The 18,460-nt window shown below is 45.1% G+C and overlaps 2 protein-coding genes across 2 annotated transcripts; both read right to left on the bottom strand.

Annotated features, from left to right (window-relative positions):
• Nucleotides 1-376: 376 nt before the first annotated feature.
• Nucleotides 377-4,646, bottom strand: LOC308489294 (uncharacterized protein; the record flags this gene model as incomplete). The annotated part of the gene is made up of 2 exons (XM_081030169.1): nt 377-3,336; nt 3,412-4,646. One exon carries the CDS (start codon nt 4,644-4,646, stop codon nt 4,008-4,010), a length of 639 nt encoding a protein of 212 aa, XP_080886295.1. The 3' UTR covers nt 377-3,336; nt 3,412-4,007.
• A 7,042-nt stretch (nt 4,647-11,688) lies between these two features.
• Nucleotides 11,689-18,030, bottom strand: MIS12 (MIS12 kinetochore complex component). The gene is given in 3 exon segments (XM_081030249.1): nt 11,689-14,340; nt 14,343-14,988; nt 17,890-18,030. Coding segments are annotated over 2 exon segments (633 nt in total). The 5' UTR covers nt 14,949-14,988; nt 17,890-18,030; the 3' UTR covers nt 11,689-14,313.
• Nucleotides 18,031-18,460: the final 430 nt, after the last annotated feature.

Raw genomic sequence — 18,460 nt, 5'->3', positions numbered from 1 at the left:
TGTGTGTGTGTGTGTGTACCGGGGGCACCAAAAAAAATGTGTACACACGACTTGTATTCAATCTTTTGTTATCAGTATATATTGAGTATTACAATTTTAATACAGTTTTTTCCTTTCTTAAAATGCGTATACATTTTTTTTTTTGGCAAGAGAGGGAGAGAGACGGAGGAAGAGAGAAAGATTGATTTGAAGGAATTGGTTCTCACAATTATGGATGCTGACAATTCCAATATCCGCAGGGTGAACTGGCAGGCTGAAAACCCAGGGAAGAGCTGATGTTGCAGCCTTCTGCTGGCAGAATTCCCTCTTGCTCAAGGGACATCAGTCCATTGTTCTATACAGGCCTTCAACTGGTTATATGAGGCTGACCACATGCTGGAGGGCAATCTGGTTTATTAATATCAATATTACTAATTTCAATATTGCTAATTTAAATGGTCATCTCATCCAAAAACATCCTCACAGAAATCTCCAGAATAATGTTTGGGCACAAATATCTGGGCACTGTGGCCCAGTCAAGTTGACACATAAAATTAACCATCACAAAGCCTATGATAACAGGTATTACTATCATCCTCATTTGCAAAAAAAAAAAAACTGAGGGAGAAAGATGTTAAGTAAGAGTCCTAAAGTCTCAAGAAAGTAAGTGATGGACTTGGGATTCAACCCCTGGCAGGCTGGCTGCAGTCCTCCCTCCTAATCCCCAGGACTCTGTTAGATAAAGGGCTCACTGTCATTCCAGACATGGAAATGCAAATCCGATACAGCGACTCCTGGGACTTGTTTATTTCTGCCCACTGTGGGCCCAGAAGATACATTTGGAACTGGGTCATGATTTCTTACTATCAGATGGACTTCAGTTGCCTAAATTATAGACTTCTACTCCTCTTTGTGGGCCTGAAATCATTTTTATTAAATTCCCTGTGGTATCCACTGAATTCCAAGAAATTCTAATTTTCTTCAACTGGTGGGATGCAGTCTGGTATTTTCAGGATCTGTATTCTGCCCCACTTGTGATCATCGGTGCCAATGTATTTTACCACACTGTGACAAAAATGACTTTGGTGTGGGGACAAGACCCCACACCACTGAATCCCACAGGAGTGAGATCCGGTCCTCCTGCCCCAGGATTAACACTTCCCAGGATAGACGACAGTGGGACTATCCACTTCCCCCTTCACCTCTGCTGGCAGGAGCAAGAATGTTTGGGGACTGGGTCTCTTCAGCAACGACAGTAACTGTTTGTTGTTTTGCACGACGAAAGTAAATTGTGTTAGGCCCAGGCATCTTTGAAATACTATTGGTGAGGGTGATGTGTGTACTCTTTGTGTGTTGTGATAGATGTGTGTGCATGTGTGTGTGTGTGTCCTCCCGTGATGGGCAGGCAGGAGTAGAGTGTAATGGACCCCTCCTGATGGCCTGCCCAGCCCTGCCCCCTATTTCAAACAGCCCCCACCCCATCAAGCTAAATTGTAGCAGGCGTAGCCATATTTGTACAACTGACCCGTTTCCTCGAGGCCCAGCAGACTGGCCGAGGACAGATGTTAGCAAAGGCCATTTTCTGGGAATAGCAGAGAAAGCCAGGCTGCAGTAAGAAAGAAAATGATGTCACTGACCAGAAAGAAGCAAGGTTGAGGGATGGAGACCATGGGGACCTGGAATGCCCAATATTCCAGTCACTGCTTCCACTGTATTGCTAAAGTTACAATGCATCTGTGCCCTTGAGTTCCATAAGACATTCTGCTTCCTTTTAATTTTCCCTTTTTGCTTAAGCTAGTTCCAATGTCTTTTCTGTTATTTGCAACCAAGAGTCCTAAAAAGACACAATGCCTTTGATTCCTTTTGGAATAAGACAGGAACCTAATGAACTGAAGACCTTTCCAGGGTCTTCTAAATCTCTACCCCCTTCCCACTAATGCAGTATATCCAACTCCTCACTATAATCTCAACATTAGTTTCTGGTGACCCTTAGTTATCTGGGACCCCAATCAGGCCCAATCAGGGACTGTCAGAGCACGACCTCCCTCAACCCTATTATTCAGGGCTGGTGGACATTTGTATATCATGAAACTACACTTTCCAAACTGGGGAACGGCAAGGCAGAATGCTGGGCAGACGGGGGCCATGGGTGGGGTCTAAGATTAAGAAATATGTGGGAGACATTAGATCTAAACTGTACAGTGTATCTACTTGTGGGACAATACAAAGAGGCAGTTCAGGGAGCCACTAAGTTCTAATGGGAAGGCAAGGACAGACCATTGGAAGGCAAGAGGAGAAAATAGTGGGGAGGGAGCATGCAAGGATAATCCCAGGTAGTGATGGGTCAATAAGAGGCAGAAAAAGGCCAGGTGGAACGACTGTCAGTCCTGCAGGCCAGCCTCTACTAATTAGAGCCTGAATGTCAGAGCCATGTCCTCTGCACCCCTAGAATTTCCCCATAACCTTGCTCCCAGGGGCGCCTCACGCCCCTCCGAACAGGCAGCCCAGTCCTTGGAAAGCATAGTCTAACCAGGACAGGGATCCCCCTTTTTGCTCAAGGGTGGAAGGTCTTAGGTCCTCCCTACCTGACAGTGCAAAAAAGAGCTCAGAGCTGGTCAATGTGCAGAGAAAAGAGCTTTATTGCTCTGGCTCCCACAAGACAATTTTCACACCACACAATGCTGTTTGGCTACAAACCTGGCACCACCCGCGAAACCTCTAGACTCTGACTGGGCAGCATCACATGCATGCATTAACAAATTCCCCCAGCACAATTAGTTAATAAAGTGACTCTCTAGTAGTATCCCCACTCCCATCCGGCTCAGGCAAAACCACTGCATTCCCACTACTTCCCCTGGTAGCCACAAGGACACCTTCCGAGATCTGTACACCCTCAGAGCTTACACAGGTTCAGGGCAGATAGCATGTTTGCTGAATTTAAGCAATGAACGAATTCTTAAGTGAGGATTCTCTTTTAGTCAGTCTTCCAGCAGAATGGAGCCCCCGTTTCCCCTTCGGAGGCTTCCTCTAACAGAAACACCACATATCACCTGAGCTATTTTAATGCTAAATTATCTAACGCTGAGCTATTTTAGCTCTCTGATTTCATCGTCCAGGCTTCTTCCCACACGGGTTAAAACTGGCTCCCACAGTCCTGGAGGACAGTCCTCCCGAGGATTCCAGCCTGGGCCACATCCTGCGAAGCGCAAGCTGTAGGCCTGTGGTCCCGGGGAGGTCTGCAGCAACTGGTCCCGCGCCGTCCAAGACACGATGAGAGCGTGGGTTCCTGGCAGGACAGCTCCTCTTGCTATGGGTCCCCGTTAGGCTCAGGAGGGACAGCGGTGGCAGCAGCAAAGCCTAAAGCAGGAAAAACGTTCAGGGCAGCCTGAAGCCCTGGGAACAGGTCACATTACTCCGACAAAAGCCACTCACTGTGTCCTGCACTCTGGGGACATCCCCTGTGCGCTCAGGTCCGCCATCTCCCGCTGGATATCTGTCTGCGCCAGATGGACATACAACTGGCTCCTCCTGCAGCAATGCAGCTTCACAGGTCTCTGGCCTAGTTCTGGCCAGGGCGCCCACCCTCCCTGCGGAGCCCTCTCTGGAAGGCCTCGGGCCCAGGGCTGGCTCATCCCTTACAGAACAGAATGTTGGGCTCGCTGTGCATGCCCCAAACACAAAATGATGGGTTCCCTGTGTGTTCCCCCACCTCATAAAGCAGTAGGGTCCAAGGATATTATCTTAATTATAAATGGGGTTCTACTGCACCCCGAGATTCTAAACGTTGGGGTCTGATTGCCCCCTCCCTTAATCTTCAGGTGCAAATAGACCCTTATTTCATTACCGGTAGCTGCTTTGTACGTTTCTACTGATGGACAAAGGTAGTGACAAGCAGAGAAGAAATCTAAATGCAAGGAGTACAGCGTTATCTCCCAAACACAAAAATGCGAGCCCTTCTTTTTTCTTCCCTCTCCAATCCCCCGAACCCCCCCGTACCCGCCCCCACCATCCAATCCCACACCCGCCACTCAAGCAAGCTGTAAATGGATATAGGTAAAGATGCAGGAGATGATAGAGAAGGCAATGGCCGCGTAGATAAAGATGGAGAGGTGCGGGAAATGATCAAGATAGCAGCCCTCGTCCCCTGGAGGCGCCTCCTCCTTGGGCAGGGGGCGCGCAGTGGCCTTTGAGGTCTGCCTGGCACGGACCCCCTGCGCCCTCTCGCCCGCACGCTGCCGACCAGCCTTCTTGCCCGAGGCGGCGGTGGACTTGAGCATGCGGGCAGCAGGAGGTTGTTCCGGGGGCGGCACGTCAAACAGGCCTTCCGAGTCAGTGTCTGGGTCCAGACCAGTCTGCTCGGGGTCCCAGGGTTTACGCTGGAAGAGTTCGTTAGCCATTAGCGAGGAGTGGTGAGGGTGTGAGTCCGCTGGGCCTGGGTGGTCGTGTGGGAGCGCAGCGAGCTGAGACCCTGGCTGCAGCTGTATTTCTGTCACTGGGGAGGGGTAGCGGGGTGGGGGCGGGGTGGGGGTGGAGCCAGCCAGACCGGGAAGGCCTCTGCAGGGTCCGCCCAGCTTCTCAGCCCAGGCACTGCTTTCTCTGGCTCCTCCTTCTGACTCCAGCCTGTTGCAGGGGTTGGCTCTCCAGGTTGGAACCCTAAAGAGCACCATGGCCTGCAGCTGGTAAGTCGCTGCACAAGCTGGTTTGTTTCCATGGCAACCTGAAGCTGGTTGCCAGACTGAGGGAGTGCCAGCTGCTGGCTGAGAGCCAGAGGCGCTCGAAAAGGGGCCTTGGCCGGAAAGAAGCTGAAATGGAGACGGCCAGCGCCCCAGCAGCGCTCAAAGCTTCCCCAGGACTTTATTTCTTTTTAAAAGAAATAATGATTGCCGGGTCTTTTTTTTTAATTTAAAACTTAACGCATGAAAAGACTAATACATAATATTTGTAGAAAACTTGAAAGTTTGAAATCACTATAAGCAAAATCAGTAATAAATAAAGGCTCCTACAATCCCAAGACCCAGAGATAGCATGGTTAAGGTGTTGCTGCTTTTCTTCCCTTCTTCCTTTTCCTGTCTCCCTAGATCTACATCTATATCTGTATCCTGAATTTTCCGTGCTCTTCACCCACAAATTCAGAATTCCAGCCTTTTGGATGTATCCTGTATGATTAGGAACAAGTAAGGTACTTTCAAAGGCCTGCCTGACATGAACCCGTCTCCCCACCCCCTCTTTGTATCCACCAGGCCCTTCTCTGGCTTCCATTGGTGCTGCCACAGACTCTGTTGCACTCGAGGTTCCAAGGCTGGTTGGTATTCCCTTGTGGAATATGGAGAGAACAGCCACTAGGACTTATTTGGATCCTAGTGGGTTGGTGGGGTGCACTGCCAGACCCTACCGGTTGCAGCAGACCCAAATCAAACTTCATCAGGGAACTCACCAAGTCCTGCAACTGAAAGGCCTGGGCCAGGGGAGAAACAGGAACAGTGTGATGAAACAATGTCACCAGGATGTTGTCACCTCCATCTTACAGAATTGTCAGGGACTTCTTGCAGTGCCAGAGGGTACCATGTAGTGGTAGGTACTCAGATAATACATGTTAAATAAATGATGCAACAAATGAATAGCTATTGGTAGCAGCACATTCACATTCTCACAGCTTAGCAACTCCAGCTAAAAGAGCTTCTAGTTGGCTAGGAGGTGGAAACTATGGAACCCTCATACACTGTTGTTGGAAATGTAAAATGGTGCAACTGTTTTGGGAAACAGTTTGGCAGTTTTCATAAAAACTTAAACATACACTTACCATATGACCCAGGAATTCTACTCCCAGGTCTCCACCCAACAGACATGAAAGCATATGTCCACACCGAGACTTGTACGTGAAAGGCCATAGAAGCATTATTAGTAATAACCTCAAACCGGAAACAATCCAAATGTCCATCAAATGTTGAATGGATAAACCAAATGTGATTCATCTATGCAAACGCCATTTAGCAATAAAAAGGAGTGACCTGCTGACACATGCTCCACCATGGATAAACTTCTGTGGGGGAAATAGAGCCAGGCTTCCGTCCTCTGGCCAGCTGCTGACCCTGACCGGCCTGCCGGTCCGATAAGATGGAATGCTGCTCAGGCTCAGGCCATCCTAACATGTTAATGTAAATACCCTTATGCAAGCACCTTTGGCTGTGCACCTTTTGTCTCAGGGGGATACAAAAGGGTCCAGCCATTTTAGGGGGGGCGGCTGCGGGACTGGGCTGCTGTGGCCTGCGGTGGGCTGCTGTGAAGCAGGCTGCTGGGAGTTATGAGGCTGCTACTGGCTACAGGTTGTAACCTGAGAATGTCCAGCTGTGTAAAGCAGCCGTGAGAAACCCCAGGCTGAGTCTCAGGAAGCCTGTAAATAAAGCATGTCTACTTGCGTTCAGCTCCATGCATCTTCTTCCAGCTCTGAGTCGCAGACATCTTACCCCCGGGACGCTATCCACTTGGACAACCTCAAAAACGTTATGCTAAGTGAAAAACAGGCCAGATGAACAAGGCCACAGATTGTATGATGCCATTTATATGAAATGTCCAGAAAAGACAAATTTATCGAGACAGAAAGCAGACAGGTGATTGCCTGGGCCTGGAGCGGGAGAGGTGGTTGGTTAACTGCAAACAGGTTCAAGGCAACTTTTTAGAGTGATAGAAATGTTCTAAACCTGGATTGTGGTGATAGTTGCACAACTCTAAAATTTTCTAAAATTCATTGATGTGTACACTTAAAGTGGGTGACTCTCATAGTATGTAAATTATACTTCAATTAGACTGTTGTTTTAAAAAAACTACACTGAGTGATCATTTCTCAGGTTTCAGACGGGCAAAACAAAACAACCATGTGGTTTTATTCACAAGTCTGTGGGTCAATTGGGAGATTCTGGTTTGAGCTGATTCAGCTGATCTCTGCTGGGTTCTGCCATTCTTCTGACAGGTCAGCTGGAGGCTGGCTGATCTAGGATGACCTCATGTCTGCAGTTGGGCAAGTTGTCGTTCAGATACCACAGTTCTCCTTATGTCCTTTCATCATCCAGCAGGCTAGCTTGGGCTTATTCACGTGGTGGTCTCAGGGTTCCAAGGAGAAAATGAGGGTAAGCTACAAAGCACAAGGACTTTTCAAGTCTCTGCCTGCATTATATTTACTGTGCCATTGGCTAAGCAAATCATATGGCCAAATCCAAATTCAAAGCCTGTGCAAAGTCACACGGCAAAGTGATGGACAGCATAAGTGACTGTTTGCGTCAATCTACCTTACAAAGGAGAGGTTACAGGGCAAATAACTTGCAGAGCCAGGATGCTGATACTCACACTTTTATCCACTATGCCATATACTGAGTGATGTTTTTAAGGAGTAGTGTTTAAATGTCGTGCATGAGATAGAGAGGGATTGGACATGTAGCCAGAAAGGAATTTAGACTTTATTCAAAGTCCATATAGAAATCCATTGGAAGATTTAAGCTGATTGGCATTTTAGAAAGCTCACTCTGGCCATATGGAGGCTGGACCACAGGGGGAGGAGTTGGTGGCAGAACGACCAATGAGGACTGCACTGCATTAGACTCAGTTAGAGATGAAAAGAGGCTGAAGTGGCGGGGGTGCGGGGGGGGCATGAAGAGAAGAGGATAGAGTCAAAGAACATTTCAGAGCTAAATAGGAATTTGCTGAGAACCGGTGGGGGGGATGGGGAAGAAGTGGGATAACAGGTTTCTCCAGCAGGTCTAGAGGGAACATGATGAGTTACTCTGTGGCCACGTTGGTTCTAAGGTCCTTAAGGGACACGTGGGAATAAATGTCCCGTGGCCAACAGTATGCTTATATGCAGGATCTAAGCTAGAAATCTAGATTTGGGAATTATCAGCATGAAGGCTATGGTTGAAACCACAAGCATAGATAAGGTTGCCTTTGAGGGTGGGAAGAGATGAGGCTTCACAGAGCGCCCTGAGGACCACCAACCTTTAATGGATGAGCTGAATAAAAGAGGCAGATGAGAAGTCGGAGGAGTTAGGTCTTGGGATAAAGAACTCCAGGGAGTGGTCAACAGGGTCAAATTCAGCAGAAAGTTTAAAGAAATCTGAATGGAAGATGTGCTCTCTGATTTAGCAATCCAGTCGTCAGAGATCTTTGCCAGTTTGGGTGGCCGTAGAGGAGGGAGATGTATCATGGAGGCCTGAGATAGGAACGGGAGATGATGAAACAGTCTTTGAGAAAGGGAGAATGTGTTTCAGACTTACAAACTGCAAGTGTGCTTTCCAGTCCTAGTTCTGACATTTTCTATCTGTAAGGGATTTAGAAAATCATTTAACCTCTGTAGGTATTGGTTTTCTCCTTTCCAGAAGGGGCTTAAGAATATAATGCAGCTAACAGGATTGTAATGACAATACAATAAAATAATTAGTGCTTCCCTAAGAGTGGTATTGTGTATCCCCACGGATAAATAAGACGATTTTAGGTGGCATATGTACAACATTTTTTCAGACGGTTCTGTATTTATTTTTCTGTGTTTTGCAAAAAAATGTAACCAATAAACCGAATTCAAGATTCCACACATATTACTGCTTAGGACAAGACAAGTCTAAAAATATTTAAGTGAATTAAAGGAAAAAAATTAGTAATGAAACTGTACAGATGGCCCACAGATATAGCAAAAATCAACAAACCTGATTAAGAATGCTTGAAATTTGGGAAATGCCAGAACAATGACAATGCTCTTACATTGTATAGCTCTTTACAAATATGAACAATTATTACTAAAGAAAACCTTCTCTCTCCCTTGAAGATAGTGGTGAGTTCAAGGGGAAATGAAGGGGGAAGTTTAACTCCCCCATAATCTCCACTAGTCCCCCCATTCTTTGATCTTGGCAGTGGATGTTTTCTCAGTTTTATTTAAAGTGTTATGTGATGCAAACGGTTTGAAGTCCCCCCTACCTCCTTCCAACCAGATTTGCTGCTTTGAAGCCCCTTCGCTGTTAGAATTGCTGAAGCCACCCCTGTGCATAAGTCAGTGTATGGAGCCTCAATTTCTCCACCTGGCCTCAAGACCAAGGGTCAAGGAATTTTTCAAGTTGCAGACCACAAGGGGAATGACAGCTTGGAGGTGTAGGGTAGCATGGAAGAGCTGTGTGCGAGGCTGAGACATGGAGAAAGCCACACCAACCTGTCGGTGGGGTTGGGTGTGTGTGTGTGTACAAGCAAGGGCTTACTGAGGAGGGGCTGAGGGTAAGCGAGGAGTGAGGATGTTAGATGTGCTCTAGCTACTGCAGAGGCCCATTGCATATTAAGAAGCTGTAAGGCTGAACAACAAAGACTCACTGTCCCTAGGACACCTTGTTCTTTTCCACCTGATTCATCTGTACAGAAATGAATACGTGTAAAACACCTCTGGGCCCAGCCCAAGGGATCTCTGGGGACTGTTATTTCTCAGGGATGGAGAGGGCTTGACCAACTCAGTGGGCTCACCTTGGCAGACACTCTTCTGGTGCCCAGCAATAAGACAAGTAAATCTGCACTAGGCCAGGGAGCTTGGGGTTCCCACACAGCCCTGAAAAGGCAGATACCTGAAGGTCATTCCCTGCTTGGCACCAGAGTATTCCAGGAAAACCTTCATGAGTCCTGGGCCGGGAGCCAGAATCTACCAAAGGCTTTGAATGGACAAAGACTGCCATTAGCTCCTGCTTCTGGAACCGGCCCAGAGCACACACCCCTCTCAAAGGGGAGAGAGCCAGCCTCTTCCAAGAGGATCTCTGCTCCGGGCTGAGATGGTAGGTCTCCAGTTAGAGAGATCTATCTGTGGAAGGAAGAGGCATCGTCTGAGTGAACACAAAGCAGGGATATGAGTCTGCCAGGCCAACGGCCAAATCTGAACAGGGGTCAATTCACCATGTTGACGACACCCCTTGTGAGGCCAGGATGATGATGGTGATGATGATGATGATGATGGTGATGATGAGTAATAATAATAATAGCAACACTTTACTGAGAACTGACTGTGTGCTAGGAAAATTTTTGCAGAGATGGTCTCACTTAATTTTTATGACCCTGTGAATCAACCACCCATATTTTCTCCAAAGTTCAAATGAGGAAACTGAGGCTTGAGAGGTGAAGCTTGTCCAGGACCTGCACTAGCACTGCCAGCACTGGGGTTCTAACCCAGGCCCCTTTAACCTATGAGGAAGCCCAACACCTCCCAACGTCCCACCCACTCTAACTGCCCACTTGGGCCGACCCACCTCCAAAGACCATGTCCTGGACCTCACCCTAGAGCCAGACAGGGCTGTTCCCTTTAGAATCTATACACAGACAAGAGGGAAAATTCACAAAGGTCACTTTTAGCTCACAGCGCTCATGCCCAGCTGAGGAAACAAGCTTTGGAGGTGGTGGTGGTGGTGGTGATGTGTGTGGGGGGAGGGCAGTTCCAGGAATCCCTGCTGTGTGAGCTGCTGCTAATTGTCATCCTGGAAAACATGAGTGCGTTTAAGCTGATTGCTGGATTCTCCCTCCTGCCAGTCCCCAGGTCTATGTCCTGTGCACTGCCTCGGTTGGACAGGGAGCCAAGCATGTCCTTTTTCCATGGGCCCCCACCCAAACCCACAGAAGATAGGAAATCTCATAGGTCTCTTTTTAAATAAATTATAGTCATTTTAGTGAGCGTGAAGTGGTATCTCATTGTGGTTTTGCCTTGCATTTCCCTGATGGTTAATGATGTTGAGTAGTATCTTTTCATGTGTTTCTTAGCCAAGTGTATTATCTTCTTTAAAGAAATGAATATTCAGATCCTTTATCCATTTTAAAATTGGGATGTTCGTCTAGAATTTTGAGTTCTTTACATATTCTAAATACAAGTCCATTCTCAGATGATTTGTAAAAACTTTCCTCCCATTCTGTGGTTTTTTTCACTTTTGTGATGCTCTTTGAAATACAAAAGTTTTTTTTTTGGATGATGTCCCATTTATCTTTCTTTTCCCCCTTTATTGCTTATGTTTTTGGTGTCATCTCTATTGCCTAATTCAAGACCACAAGGATTTAAGCCTATGTATTCTTCTTAGAATTTTTATAGTTTTAGCTTTTATTTAGGTCTATGATCCATTTTGAGTTATTTTTGTACAGGGTATGAGGTAGAGGTTCAACTTCAATCACCAATGGCCAATGATTTATGTAATAGAACCTCCTTAAAAACCCAAAGGGAGTGGGTTTGGAAGCCTTCCAGAATGGTTGGGTAACCGGAATTCTCCTGTCAGGCCCAAATTCATGGAGACAAAAGCACCTTTGTTTGTGACCTTGCTCTATGTATCTCTTCATCTGGCTATTGATTCATATATCCTTTGTAATAAACCAGTAATCTAGTGAGTAAAGTTTCCCTGAGTTCTGTGAGCCACTCTAGCAAGTTAATTGAACCCGAGGAGGGGGTCATGGGAACCTCTGATTTATAGTCAGTCAGTCAAAAGCACAGGTAATAACCTGGGCTTGTGATTGGAATCTGAAGTAGAGGGCAGTCTTTGTGGGGCTGAACCCTTATCCTGTGGAATCTGATACTATCTCCAGGTGGACGGTGTCAGATTGAGTTGAATTGTAGGACAACAAGGTGGTGTCCAAAATTGCTTGGTGGTGTGGGCAAACTGCCCTTGCCCCGCCACCTCTCCCTGCATCAGAATTGAATGCAGAACCTCTTACATAGTATTTCCTTATAATTCTTTTTATTTCTATATGGTTGGTAGTAATGCCTACTCTTAACTATTAATACCACGCCAGACTGTCTCAATTGACTGCCTGACACAGGAGCAGCAGGATGAGAAACGTCTACTTGGGAGTCTATAGTGGGAAACAGGCATATGTTTTAAGGAAGAATACATAAATACAAGGGAAATCTTAGGAGTAGGCATTTAGGGAAATTGAAGGTTTAATATTACAAAACCATAGGATCTAATCTAGAAGCAGGAAATTGGGCAAGACACATGCTGCTGGATAGGAGATACGGCAATGATGCACAGTGGGTAACTGTTTACTATCCTGATTTCTGATTTTTTTTTTAAGTTTTATTGGTGAATATTGGGGAACAGTGTGTTCTTCCAGGACCCATCAGCTCCAAGTCGTTGTCCTTCAATCCAGTTGTGGAGGGCGCAGCTCAGCTCCAAGTCCAGTTGCCATTTTCAATCTTTAGTTGCAGGGAGCGCAGCCCACCATCCCATGTGGGAATTGAATCTGGAAACCTTGTTGTTGAGAGCTCGTGCTCTGACCAACTGAGCCATCCGGCCGCCCCTCTGGAAGCTCAGCAGCAGCTCATTGTCTTCAGTCTAGTTGGGAGGGCACAGCTCACTCACTGGCCCATGTGGGAATCGAACCCGCAACACTGTTGTTGAGAGCTCGCACTCTAACCAACTGAGCCATTCAGCTGCCCGTATTTCTGAATTTTTGAGAGAGGAATTTATTAGAAGACAATGGCGCCAAGCAGATTAATTTGTTCCTGTAGAGACACTACTATGACAAATGGTAACAGTATTAATATCCAACAATTAAGCACTTACTCAATATGAAATAGACTCGAGTTCTAAACACTAGATTTCACGCTTCTATCTAGGTCACGTTCATATTTTAACTGTTTATTCAGACAAACCATATTATTACATGTATGAGGAGGACAGCGAGTTCTCAGCTGTTGTTTCCTTAACAACAGCTTACATCCTTATGAATATCTTAGTATTTTAATTTCACTAGGCACATTAGTTCCCTGTGGCTACCATAACAAACTTAGTGACTTAAAACAACAGAAATGTATTCTCAGTTTTGGAGGCCAGAAATCCAAAATAAGGATGCCAGCAGGGCCACATTCCCTGTGGAGGCTCCAGGGGAAAATCTGTCCTGTGTCACTTCCAGCTGATGGTGGCTGTTGGCATTCCTTGACTTGTGGCTGTATCACCCATTCAATCTGCCTCTGTGATCTGTCTCAAATTTCTCTTTTTATAAAGACACTTGTCATTGGATTTAGCCCACCTCACTCCCCCAGATAATTCAGAACGATCTCCTTATCTTCAGATCCTTAACTCAAGAATACCTGCAAAGATTTTTTCCAAATAAGGCACAATCACAGGTTCCAGGAATCAAGACATGGACACACCTTTCGGGAAATCACCATTCAATCCCACTACACTAGGAGATTTTCAATAAGCTTCAAATGTAAAATAAAAAAAAATGTCATATTGAAGAAGAAAACATTCCATGACATTATATAGACAGCTGAAAATCAAAAACCAAAGCCTTTAAAAACATATGTATTTCATACATGATTGTAAAAAGAACTCTTTGATAATAAACATATTCCAGTTAAACAGACTTCCTAAATCTATGAATATTTACTTGCAAATATTAATATACTAAGTTATTCTTCTACATAAAGGAGAAACTCTAAATACTGTTTTAAAGGAAAACATGGAGGGCATGCAATACCTTGAGAGTAACTATTGCTATATCTTCCCTTTCCTTGGGTGACCATGTTATATGATTACAAAAGACATAGCTAAAATTTCCCAGAGGGTACTAAAATTTGATGCTTATGAGTGTTTACATAAGTTAATTAAATATTAGATACAAGGAAGATTCTAAAACTAAAGTATGAAAAAATGACAAAGACCTAACAGTTAATATAAACTTTGCTATAGGGTATGTTCCAGGCTTCCTTTTCTATTCTAGTGAGATCTGCTCCTTTTTTGGCCAAGGTCTTTCACTGCTGGGCTCCAAAACAGTAAATTGTTTAACATCATCAAGGCCTTGGTCAAAAAAGATTTATTTTAGAAACAAAACAACTTCTTTCTTCTGTACTTTTTCTGCTACCTGTTTCTTTCCGCTAGTTATAAACTTCCTCATGGGCAAGAGCACACACTCTGTGTTGGCTGTCCCACAGAGTAATGGCTGGTTAATAAAGAAGCCACCCATTCAACCTTTTTCTCATTTGATCTCATCCAAAGAATAAGTCAAAAGAATCAAGGGTACAAAGGACTCATGACTAAGGTACAGCTTTTACAAATATCTTTGACTAGCCAGGGAAAGCTTTATTTCTTCAATCATGCCCCCAAATGAGTCGTTATTGAATCTAGAATCCCTTCCCACCTATTAGAAACTGGTAAGGAATAGATGCTTCAAAGATTAGTTTGGAGTAGTACACAGATATAAGGAGAGTGAACCAAAAAACAGGAAGATGTGCAAATACAAGAAACAGTAAACAAAGAAAATCCAGTAAAATATACAGCTCACTAAAATAAGAATAGTCATTGATATAAATCCCACAGTCATTGTACTTTTGACAGGCTCCTTTTATCCCTTAGAAATTAAGATATTTTCAGTCTTTTGCTTTCCTTTTCCACATTGTCTCTAATATTCTGTAGTTTTCTGGAGTTCTGGACCAGGAACACCAAGCTCTCCCTAAAATCACTAGCCCCATGATCTCTGCCAACATTTTCAAGCTCATCAAACAAAGCCAATGTCTGTTTGAGTTTGTCCTGAACAACTTTTTGCTCTTCTAATTCTGCAAGAAGGGCCTGTTTAGTGCATAACTCCGCCTTATACTTCTCCTGTAACTGTTCAATTTCTTTTTGGAGAAGCTGGAATTCTTCCTCACTATAAGGATACATCTCCTGAGATTTATCTTCTGGAAGCAAGATGTTTGGGGGAATACGCAAAATCCACTGTAAAAACAGCTGCTCCATTTTGACAAAAAGGTTATCAAATCGTCCTTTCATGAAGGAAAGAAACTTCTCCGTGCATTTACGAATCTGGACTGGGCTAATCTCAGAGTTTGGGATGCCATCCAGCTTCTTCAGAATAACCTGTTCAACAGCCTGCATCACTTCAAAAAGGTAATCTTGAAATGCAATGTAGATCCTGAGCATGCAAGTTTGTGGTGTGAAGCCAAAGAACTGGGTCTCATAGGTCATTGGATCAACAGACATCTTGGCTTATTTTGCTATGTTAATTTTGATTGTGAACAATCTGCAAATGCAAAAAAAAAAAAAATCACTTGGATAAAAAACACAACCATCTGAGGAAAGTAACATATCACATTACAGACAGAAAAAAAAAAAAAAGCAAACAAAAAATAAGAAATTTTTGTTCCTTAATACGCAATACCACTTCCAGCTTCACTCATCCACAATAGGATACAAACCCTTACCTCTCTTGAGGCTCTTTCCATCAGCCTATAACTTCCCTATCCCCTTCCTCATTGTTCATTTCCCTCACCTCTCATTTACTCAGGACTCTGGCCTATGGCTCAATCTTCTGAAGTCTGTTACCCTAGACAATGTTCGAATTTAGACAGATGACCTAACCAGCACCCTGGAGACACAGTTTCATGAGTTTCAATGGCTTCATCTTCACTTTAAGACACCTGACTCTTGATATTTGTAACTTCTTTCCCCAACTGCCCCTATTTTTTGACAATTTCCTATGCTATTCTTCCAACTCTCATTCACATACTTATACTATGCCTTAATCATCAAGACTGTCGGCCCTCTGATCCTCTATTCCTTGTGCTCAATCTGTCCCATTTCACATCCTTCCCTATCCATTTTAGGCTCCAAGATTCATCACTTCAACCACTTCCTTGCCAATGTTCTCAACTCCCTGTCCTTCCAATCTAGCCATTTGGAAAAAATCCCAGTTAGAAGCTGAGCAAACCTCTTGTCACCTTTACAACCAACATGTTTTTAAGGGCCTAGGAGTCATTCCTTTAGAATGTAAACATTCAGGAAAATAGCACTCCTATTTCCTTGTCACTGTGGGAGTTTAACCTAGGCACCTTTTCCTGAGCTATAACCATATGTTTGTCATAGAAATAAGAGAAGTGTTATTATTCCTTCAGATAAAGGCAATTAGCTAAAATAAATGGCTACTTCAATTACCAGGTGAATTTAGGATGAACTTTATGAAAGAATTTGAAGCAAATGGTAGAGTCAAATCTTTTTATGGAAAGACAAAGATGCCATTAATCTTGAGAATTTATATATGTAATGGCTAAAAATAGAATGGTTGTAACTGCATGGCTGTACAAGTAGGGCAGGATTCCTTTGTCTTTGTTATTGCACTCAGATTACCTACAATGTGTTGTAATCTGGATATGACTATTTATTTAAAAACTGCTGTCTTTTCTATGTCCTGTGGAGAGGATTCTTTGGGTTGGCAGGATTTTTACTTCCTCAACATTGCCCTATGCTTTCAGGATCAAGATCAAACTCTTTCCAAATGGCTTACAAGGGCCTTCATCATCTGAACCTGACCGATCACATAGTCCTTTTGAAGGACCTCACATGTGCGTAACTGAGCTGATAACTTCCTATTTCATGGCACTCTGTTTTTGGTTCATGCTAGGTCTTCTCTTACTTACTTTATTCTTTTCCACATTTCACCTCCCACAGGAACCTACTCTAATGTTTTTAACATACGCTTTTTCAATTTTAAAGTTGCTTTTTCAATTCAACTTTAGTTGTAATTCATCTTTAGTAAGTTTAGATATATATTCTTGAAAAAGTGTTGTATATATCTGTTTACATTCGTATGTTCACACTTACTTCATGTTACTATTATACTTAAGTTTACTTCATTGGTTCTGAACGAAGTATTCCACCAATGTTATCATATTCATATACCACACTTACTGTCTCATTCTCCGTGTGACAGACACCTAGTTTGCTTTCAGCACCTTACTACCAGAAATAACGTTGTAATAAATACTCTCCTGTAATGTCTCCTTAGGGACTCGCAAGATATTTGCATAGGCAAGTAACTGCTGAGCCACAGAATTTATTCGTACATAATTTCACCAAATACTGCCAAAATAGTCCCCAGAACATTTTGCTGGGGCAGAGAGTTCCCAGGCTGGTGTCCATTCCCACTTGCAGTAGATGAGCGTTTCTCATATCTTCGCCAACACGTGATATTATTCAACACTCTAATTTTTGCCCATCTGGTAAACATACCATTGTTTTACAGCGGTGTTTTCTGAAAACCAAAACCATGCAGCCCTACACACAGGCTGGGCACTGAGGGCTGAAACTAGCTAACCCCCCCAACCCCAACAAACAACCCACTGCTTACATCACCATGACTACTATTCCCGGAGGCCAAAACGGTATTTTCACGGTTCTAATGGTTTGACCTCCCCGACAGATGGATCAGCTCTTCAATGGGAAGCATCCCTTTGTATCCTGAGGTTCCTGAAACACTTGCCTCCAAAATCTTGGCCTCCGCGGTTTCTACCAACCCCGCACTGTTATTTCACGATCCCCACCCAATCCTAATCCTGCCCCCAAATCCAAAGAGCCGCCCACCTTAAACCAAACTTGCAATTTTCAAAAAATTCCCATCTTGCCTGTCTTCCCTTTGAGACACTGGTCTGTTATCCTCCCTTCCCGGGGCAAGCAGTACACGCGGCAGGGTTTTACCAACGGCTTGTAGGGGGAATAGTTGGGGAGCCGGCAACAAAAATGTGTTATCGTGCGTTTCTGACTCCCAGTAGCGTTACCACGACATACACGTTAGCTCTTCAGATGTGGCCTCTGAATGACTCATGCATACCTTTTAAAAACCACTTTTCCTGGGTTCTCCACCCTTTCGCTTGGTTCCTTCCTTGTACGTACTACCAGTCGCGATGGTTACTCCCTGTTCTGACAACCGTTAGCGCTTCCTTAGAACACTGCTCCTTGTTCCGACCGAACCGAGCTGTTTTCTTTCCCTGGTACGTCTTTCCCTCAAGGAAAGATGCCAAACCTCCTTCAAGGGGCAGCGGGAAGACCCTGCCCTGGTGACGCGCCCCCTCCTTCGATTCCCCATCAGGACTCGACTTCCGGCACTGACCGAGTTCTACCCGAGGCCATTATCCCGGGCCTGTCTCACCTTCTCAGCTAGCCCTCGAGTTCCAGAGGGCAGGATAAGGGTAGCTCAATCAATGTTTGCAGAGTAAACGGCGGGAGGCGTCCAGGACACCTCGGTGAGTCGAGAGGCCTGCACTGCACAAACCGCCCGCAGGCACTGCTTCCGGCCGGAGGACCAGCCCCTCCCGCGCCGCGACCCCAGGGCATGTCGGGACTTTGGGGTTGGAAGCGGGCCGGCTAGGCTGCTCCAGCGCCCCGCGAAGATGCCTAACCCAGTGCCACTCCTTCCCTCTCCTCCTCTCAGAAAAATGCAGCCCGGGGCACTTACCGAAGAGACCATAAGGGTGACGAATTTTATCAAACACCGGCTTCCCGCCACCTCCTTTAAACCACCTCTTGCTGCCAGAGATCGGCGGCACTGCTGGCTCCCCAAAATTCCGACGGACGCCTGCCTCGGCAAACGGGAGCAAAGGCGGGATGCTATCGCGCTCCTGATTGGCTGGCTGTCCCGTCGGGAATGGGCCACCTAGATTGGAGACAGAAAGGGACCGGGTGGGCAAGCTAGCTGTGGCCCGCGGGGATTGGCGAAAGAA

This window comes from Rhinolophus hipposideros (genome assembly GCF_964194185.1).
Source record: "Rhinolophus hipposideros genome assembly, chromosome: 20".
NCBI lineage: Eukaryota > Metazoa > Chordata > Mammalia > Chiroptera > Rhinolophidae > Rhinolophus > Rhinolophus hipposideros.
The sequence above is the reverse complement of the archived record's forward strand: the minus strand, read 5'-3'. Positions and strand labels throughout refer to the sequence as shown.